The sequence below is a fragment of the Thamnophis elegans genome, chromosome 16 (genome assembly GCF_009769535.1).
Source record: "Thamnophis elegans isolate rThaEle1 chromosome 16, rThaEle1.pri, whole genome shotgun sequence".
NCBI lineage: Eukaryota > Metazoa > Chordata > Lepidosauria > Squamata > Colubridae > Thamnophis > Thamnophis elegans.
The window spans coordinates 25318137-25326656 of NC_045556.1; the positions used below are offsets into that span (position 1 = coordinate 25318137).

The 8520-nt window shown below is 48.2% G+C and overlaps 1 protein-coding gene across 1 annotated transcript; it reads right to left on the reverse strand.

The window, feature by feature from the left end:
- Window positions 1–3: 3 nt before the first annotated feature.
- On the reverse strand, window positions 4–8193 carry MFAP1 (microfibril associated protein 1). The gene is made up of 9 exons (XM_032233065.1): window positions 8002–8193; window positions 7675–7894; window positions 7454–7583; window positions 6973–7160; window positions 6628–6736; window positions 6385–6545; window positions 1360–1519; window positions 1083–1172; window positions 4–937 (listed from the first exon to the last, which is right to left on the reverse strand). Exons 1-9 carry the CDS (start codon window positions 8081–8083, stop codon window positions 755–757), a joined length of 1323 nt encoding a protein of 440 aa, XP_032088956.1. The 5' UTR covers window positions 8084–8193; the 3' UTR covers window positions 4–754.
- Window positions 8194–8520: the final 327 nt, after the last annotated feature.

Here is an 8520-nt window from a genome sequence, read left to right on the forward strand (position 1 = left end):
GGAGATAGGAAAAATAAACTTTATTCCCAACTTTTATCATTACTTGTACCCTTTTTAGTGGTGATTTACCAAATTCAGTGGGGCCAGACCACCGCCTGTTTCCCAAACTGCAGCTAAAAAAAATCAACCCTGGCACTGGAGTCTAACAGATTCCAAAATAAAAATGAAACAATCCAATGTTATCTGGAAAGTGAATTTGTATAAGTTACATTGTATCAGCTCTAATGTTATTTTATTTGCAAACAATCCTCTAATGTTGCCACTGTTCTATCAATAAGAGCAGAACAAGGAGTAGGCTTTTTCCCTGTTAAAGACAAACTGGCTTCACACAAGCACTGTTTGCATGATGTTCATATGGTTCATTTAGTAAATTATAGAAACAAATAATGGCTTAGCATGTTTCATGAAAGCTGCTTTCCAGCCTTTTTCTATGGCACATCTATCTTTAATGCGTATGGAGCAATACAGATTTAGTTGAAAGTATTTTTGTATGACAGGATCAGATCAGCAAACAACTAGGATAGTTTGTCGTCCGTCCCCCTCCCCTGCTATATAAGCAGTGTTCCTATAAAGAAAAGTTGTCTTTACAGTCAGTCAAAATTAGAAATGGGACTGCAAAAGATCTAAAGGAGAGTCCATTACACTGAACCAGCACCAGCTTAATCGATTCAAGCCAATGAAAATATTTTGTGGTCCCAAGTAACAAAGTAGTTGAGCCAGAGCTAAAAGAGGGTTCTGGATGATCCTTATCCATTCAAGTCACTTTCCGCTTCTTACAAGAAGGTCTCTCAAAGACATCCCGCACGCCAGCTGCCTTCTGCTTGAAGAACTTTGTATTCTGGGCACTCTCCTGCCCCCAAGCAGAGTCGAAGGAAGTTGTGTCCTGGTCCACCAGGTGGGTGTATTTAGTCCGTCCAGAACGCCCAAAGTTCTTCACCTGGATTGCAAAGAGAAGAAAGTGTGGGAAGGATTTGAGATGAGGTCTCTAGAATTGCTCACCTAGCACTGATGCTGCCCAGAGAATGCTGGTGGGAGCCACAAAGCTTATCCTCAATTCGCAACCGGGGTCCTTTCCCACTTACCTGCATGACTTTAGGTAAGATTGTCTTGTTGAAGTGATCCTCTAGAGTTGGTGCACTGAAGTCCCTCTTGTACACATCCTCATCTTCATCCTGAAGAAGCAAGAGCACACCTGAGCACAGGGAAGTTTGAGAACTATTGGGCATAGGAAAAGGACCCCCAATGTTCCATTTTGCAGAGGGGATGAAATATTGACAAAACTTATACAAGGATGACAAAAGGCAGGTCTGGCTATTGAACAGCTATTTGATCCTCTCAGTTTTGGGGCAAAATGCTTACCATGAAGAAGGCACCGCGGTGATAATATTTCTGCAGGAACTTGTATTTGCCCTTCACAGCCTTATTGGTGATGACCTTGCCATTGGCTCGGAGCTCGGCCCGGCGTTCTTCCTCGGTCAAATTCCGTACCCGTTCAATCTCTGCTTTCTCCTTCTCCAACCTATATAGAATAAAAACCCTGCTTCAGCCATACTCTCTCTGTCCCTCCTGATGTTTGATAAATGACTTTTAGCAGCTTGCAGATCCCCTTGGCTATGGAAGGTTGCCAAGCAGCCATGGGGCTTGTCCAGTATTACAACAGCCTACTTTTGTGTTCCTGACAACAAGAGTAAGATTTTTCTTTTAACACCCAAGAGTCATATCATATCATGGGATTTATAATACTCCCCTTGATAGTTTCTGTGGAACCCAGAACTGACACGGCCTATAGATCAGGCATCACTATTACAGCCCTTGACCAACTGCTGATTTAGTCTTATGCATATGGAAGCCTTTTATTGTTGCAGCCTGAAGAGATGGATAAAGTGCTAGATAAAATGCAACTTATAGCAATAGCACTTAGACTTATATACCATTTCATAGTGCTTCAATGTATCCTTATGATTTCCCACTTGTTATTCCTAGTTCATCACACTGGATGAGAAAAATCTGGTTATTCCGAGAAAGCAGAAACTGCAACTTTAAAAAGGAACAATCAATAACCATGTCATGAAACTTTTCTACCCATGATGCTATTCTCTGGGATTGGAACCATCTGCACCTTTTTAATACTTCCAGACCAAGATGCTTAGGAGTTGACTGCCCTATGACCCCTGGCATGCTTGGCATTTGGTGCAGACTATTTTCAAGCCACCTTGAATTAAGTAGCTTGATTGGGAGATCTCTCTCCCAAGCCAATTACCTAGACTGACTCCCCACAGAGCCTTTATACTTGCTGTATTCAATATTTTGCCATCCTTGTTACCAGAAATAAGGTTTAGCAATTATTTCCAGCGCATGAGCAGCTCTGTGGTCCTTTTAGAGAAACTGAATAAATCTCTTGCAGACTTTTGTGCAGTTTGGCAAACTGACTTATGAATCCTCTATTAAGCTACAATAGCTCAAAGCAGAAGAAAAATGAGAAGCCTGAACTGTCTAGAAAGGTGACACATTTGAGAGTGTAATTATTAATTAAGCTGCTAACTTAATCTATACAGTTGCAAGGAACTAGTGGCTTAAGTATCAGATAAAACAAAAAGCACCAAGAATGAGTGCTGATAAGACATCTTGGAGTAGAACACCAGGTCCAAGTCTGCTTGCCACAATACAAAAGGGATGCTGGGCAACAAAAATGGTGAGGGGCTTGGATGCAAAATCCTGAACAAGAGTGCTGGTAAGAACTGTGTATTTTTAGCCTAAAGAAGAGAAGGCTAATGGGAGGGTAGGACAAGAATGGAAGTTTTACAAATCCAGCCTAGTTTACATAAGGAAGAATTTCCTGACTGTGAGAAGAAGTGGAATAGTTGCTCCCCGCCCTTGAAACTAACAGTTTTCAAGAAAAGATAGATAGGAGAACCATTGAGCTGGGATGCTCTGAGGATACCCACTCAAGAAAGGGGGTTGGGAGTGAGGGTATAATGGACTCAAAAAGGGGAGGGGGAAAGGAGAGGCATCATATGTAAAGGAAGGGAACACAAGCAGAGACTGAGGAAATGAGCATAGAGGGCCCAGTCAAAGCATCTGGCAACAAAATAAAAGTATATTATTACTGTGGATCATTCTTTTCTGGACCATGTTACAGAACTTTCAGAGAAGTGCCTTAATAACAGTGGGAGACTTCAACTACTCAGATATTTGCTGGAAAGCCATTTCAACCAAGACTGCCCAAAGATTCCTTGTAACTGTCGCTATCTGTTTAATTTTTTAGAAAACTACAGAAGAGTCAAAGCCCATTGCAGCATTCTTCTGGTCTCATGATAATGATTTCAATGTTCCTTCCCAGTTTCCCAAAAGGAAAGTCAATGGGGAAACTGGAAGTTAAGCAAGGTCATATAAGGTCACATATTCCTCTCTAAAGACAACAATCAGAATTGTCAAGGAATGCTGACACTGTTGTGCATTCATGTGATCTCATGCTTCCTGTCCTCTGTCCAGTATTAAATATGCAAACTGTTAAATGTATTGTGGAAGACTGCCTACAATATGAGTTTTCTGCATGAAGCAACACCAGACGAATGCCTGGATAGCTGAATTGGACATCCAATTATGAGAGGCCACTGCCTCTTCCCTAGGGTTTTGTATATAATTATGTGGATTGAGTTTATGTTTACTTGTTCTGTCATATTCTCATCACATGCTAAATAAATACCATTAGGACAGAAAAAAAAACCTGTCCTCAAATATAGTCTTTCAAACCCTCAAATTGGGGTAGATATGCTCAGTATTATTGTTCTATCTAGTTTTAGTTTTAGTTTTGTTTTAGTTTTATTAAACATTTATAGGCCGCCCTTTTCCCTGAGAGGACTCAGGGCGGCTTACAATAATAGGGGAGGGGAGTGCAGGACAAAACACAAAAAGAAAATGTGAGTAAAAATAATTAGCAGTAAAAACACAACATTCATTCAGCATTCGGGAGGGGTGAGAGTAAGGTCTTATCCCCAGGCCTGACGGGATAGCCAGATCTTGAGGGCTGTGCGGAAGGCCTGGACGGTGGTGAGGGTGCGGATCTCCACGGGGAGATTGTTTCATAGCGTCGGGGCTGCAACTGAGAAGGCTCTCCTCCGCGTAGTCGCCAGTCGGCACTGACTGGCGGATGGAATTCGGAGGAGGCCTACTCTATGCGATCTGATTGGACAGAGGGAGGTAATTGGCAGAAGGCGGTCTCTCAAATAGCCAGATCCACTACCATGGAGCGCTTTATGAATGGTAAGTAGGACCTTGAAGTGCACCCGGAGATCAACAGGTAGCCAGCGCAGCTTACGGAGGATCGGTGTTATGTGGGCGAACCGTGGTGCGCCCACAATCGCTCGCGCGGCTGCGTTCTGGACTAGCTGAAGTCGCCGGATGCTCTTCAAGGGCAGCCCCATGTAGAGCACATTGCAGTATTCCAGCCTAGAGATCACAAGGGCTCGAGTGACTGTTGTGAGGGCCTCCCGGTTCAGGTAGGGCCGCAACTGGCGCACCAGGCGAACCTGGGCGAATGCCCCCCTGGTCACAGCTGACAAGTGATGGTCGAAACTCAGCTGTGGGTCCAGGAGGACTCCCAAGTTGCGGACCCTGTCTGAGGGGTATAAATTTTGATCCCCCAGCCTGAGTGATGGAACGTCGGCCAAATTGTTGGGAGGAAAACACAACAGCCACTCGGTCTTGTCCAGGTTGAGTACCAGTTTGTTAGCCCTCATCCAGTCTTTAACAGCCTCAAGACCCCGGTTCATCACATCCACCGCTTCATTGAGTTGGCACGGGGCGGACAGATACAACTGTGTATCGTCCGCGTATTGGTGGTATTTTATCCCGTGCCTCCGAATGATCTCGCCCAGCGGTTTCATGTATATGTTAAATAGTAGGGGGGATAAGACCGAACCCTGCGGCACCCCATAAGTTAGGGGCCTCGGGGACGATCTCTGCCCCCCCACCAACACCGACTGCAACCTGTCCGAGAGGTAGGAGGAGAACCACTGCAGAACAGTGCCGCCCACCCCCACCTCCCGCAGTCGTCGCAGAAGGATACCATGGTCGATGGTATCGAAAGCCGCTGAGAGGTCAAGGAGAACCAGGATGGACGCATGGCCTCCATCTCTGGCTCTCCAGAGATCATCGGTCAATGCGACCAAAGCGGTTTCTGTGCTGTAACCGGGCCTGAAGCCAGACTGGAAGGGGTCAAGGTAGTTAGCTTCCTCCAAGGTACGCTGAAGCTGGAAGGCCACCACCTTCTCAACAACCTTCCCCACGAAGGGGAGGTTGGAGACTGGACGGTGGTTATTAAGAACGGCTGGATCCAAGGACGGTTTCTTCAGGAGGGGTCTCACCACCGCCGCCTTAAGCGCGGTGGGGAAGTGCCCCTCCCGAAGAGAGGCGGAACAACTGCCTGGATCCAGCCTCGTGTCACCTCACTGCTGTTGGCAACCAGCCAGGAGGGACACGGGTCCAGTATACAGGTGGAGGCACTCACAGCTTGCATAGCCTTGTCCACATCCCCGGAGGCAACATCCTGAAACTCAACCCAGAGATGGTCTGCCAAGTCATTCCCTTGTGTCTCGGCTGGATCTGCGGGAGTGGAGTCCAGGTCCGACCGAAACCGAGCAACTTTGTCCGCCAAGAACTGAACATACTCCTCAGCCCTACCCTGTAAGGGGTCCCCCGTCTCCCTCCTATTTAGGAGGGAGCGGGTTATCCTAAACAGGGCGGCTGGGCGGGACTCGGCGGACGCTACCAAGGTGGCAATGTGTGTTCTTTTAGCTGTTCTTAATGCCCGGATGTATTCCTTGGTGCATGCTGTCAAAAGTGCCCGGTTCGGTTCGGACCTATCGGATCTCCACTGGTGCTCTAGGCGTCTCCTCCGGCGCTTTATCTCCCGGAGCTCCTCGGTGAACCAAGGAGGCCTCCGGGAGCTGCTGACCCGGAGGGGCCGTAGTGGCGCAATCCGGTCCAGAGACCCTGACGCTGCCGAGTGCCAGGCAGCAGCAAGAGTCTCCGCCGAACTGTGGGCGAGAGTATCAGGAATAACCCCAAGCTCCGAGCAATCTAGAAAAATAATAACTAATGGATTTAATTATAAGGAATTGGTTAGAAAACTTCACACTGATCAGCTGTTTGACAATGGAACAAGCTACTTTGGGAGACGCTAGAGCTGTTTACAAAGGCTGTGGCCCCTCCATCAGAAGGTGTAGCATTGGAAACCCACACTGGGAAGTGGGATGGATTAAAAAGAATCAGGCACAGTAAATAACTTGACATCAACAATCATCCTCGTTTACCCCCTCTTGTGAGGAGAGAAGGTTTTAACATTTTATCTACATATATAATCAAAGTTCCGATTATACTCACGCCTCACGTTCCTCACGATCTCGCTTGATTCGCTTCAATTCTCGCACTTTCCAAGCTTCATACTCTTCTTCATCATTCTCATCATCCGTATCCAAAGCATCAAGGGCTGCCAAAGATCGCCTGTTCTCCTCCAATTCCTTCTTGGCTTCTTCTTCTACAATCTGCAGCAATATAGGGGAGGTAAGCCTCCTGAAGGACCACATTCCTTGTGTCTCAATCACCTGCTCCTTCCTTTCCAAATACCTTCAGAGTGTACTTGCGCCTCTCTTCAGCCATACGTTTGGCCTCTTGTTCCAGTTCCTTCTGTTTCAGTGCCTCTGCTTCTCGCTCCTGGACTGTGATTCGGTCCTTTCTGCAACAGATATTTGTGCCAAGTTGAATAATATCCAAATTAAATCTTTTCTAGAAGAAAACTTAGAATTCACAACCATCGCTGCAAGAAAAATGCCTTGGAAGGTATGCAAAGTGGAGCTGTAATTATATGCCACCAACATTTAAAAAGAAAAGCTGTGAAATAACACTCAGGCTCAAGAGATCAATGCCCACTGCCACCTCCTCCCCTTCCTTTTCTTAACTAATGGAACTTGCTTGCGAATGAAGACAGGTTTGAGACGTGGTTCAGTTTCATCTTCACTATCTGTATACTCCTCATATTCAGACTCAGTTTCAGACTCCTCCCCAGAACGGCCTTCGTCTTCCAGTTCCATCACTTCCATCTCCTCATTCTTGCGTTCCTGAGCACGTTGGCGCATCATATTGCGTCGACGTTCAATTTCCTGTTAAGGAGAGATAAAGGGAAAAGGTTATCATGGGTCCATGTATCCACCCCATTCCAACCGGTCAGATATCAATTTATGGCTATATTAAAATTACACAGTTGTAGGACTTTTACATGTCAAATAGTCCAGATCCAACTCTTGGAATCGCTAGCAAAAGCTGAGGACAAATGGCCAAGATTCTAGATGCTCCCAGTCAGAACACTGGGCTACTGGATACAATGCAAAAATATCCCCCTACATTTCTAAAGATGCAGTTCAACACCACACCTGGCTCTTCCGCCTGCACATACCTCATCGTCTACCTCTTCCTCCTCTTCCTCACTGGTGTCCTCACGCTCCACGTGCCAAGCTTCGCCTTCCACTTCAGAATCGCTCTCTCCCACCACTTCTGGCTCCACAATCTTGCGGTGCCTTGCCAGCCTGGAAGACAAAGGCCATTTTCCTCTCTCTGCCTCTGCTGGATCACAAAAAAGCCTCCAGGCTTCACCCAGGCAGCCCAGCTGCCACTTACCTCTCTTCCACATCCTCGCTGACACGGTTCTGCAGGCGGCGCAGCCTGGGGTCGCTGGCCAGCTCCTCCTCCTGCTCCTCGGGCTCCAGCTCCTGCTCCTTGGCCTTCTTAATGAACTGGAATTCCTCGTCTTCCTCGTCGGAGGACTCCATGGGCGCATAGTCGGGGCGCTTCCCCGAGACGTACCGCTTCACCTTCACCTTCTCCATGGAAATCTCCCCTGGAAGAGGCGGGCGAGGTTCAGGCTTTCCAGCTGAGCCCAGCACCCCCCTCTTCCTCCCCCATCGCCTCTCCCTGCCGAGAACCCCCCTTCCGCCCCCTCCTCACCCTTCTCGTTGCGGACGGGCACGGCCCCCGCCGTGGACTGGATCGGGGGCTGCTTCATGAGGGCGCTGCTGGAGCCCGACATGGTGACGGTGGAGGCCCGGGCCACGAGGAAAGACGGCTGCTCGTCCGCCGCGCGTAAACACAGAACTGACGGACGACAGACCCGCCTCCGGCTGCTCTGGGCCGCTTCCGCTTCCGGGGTTCGTGGGGGCGGACCCCCGACGACCTTCCGTTGCAGCTGCGCCTGCGCACTTTCTTCCGAGGTGGAGCTTAAGTGGCGGGGTGGCGGTGGGCTCTGCCTTTTGTCTCCCTCCTGGAGCAGCCCTCGGAGTCTCCGCCGTGTTGCTCCGGCTTTCGAGTCCGGATGCCAAGCTCGCGTATTGGGGTAACAGGGAATGGAAGCGCCTAAACCCCGGGGCCGGGGGGGAGGCTTGTTTCTTGTGCCCGACAGAAGGATCGGCTCGTGGATGGGACCGCCAGTCGGTTGCGAAGGAACATCTTTCTGACCGAAAAAAGAGG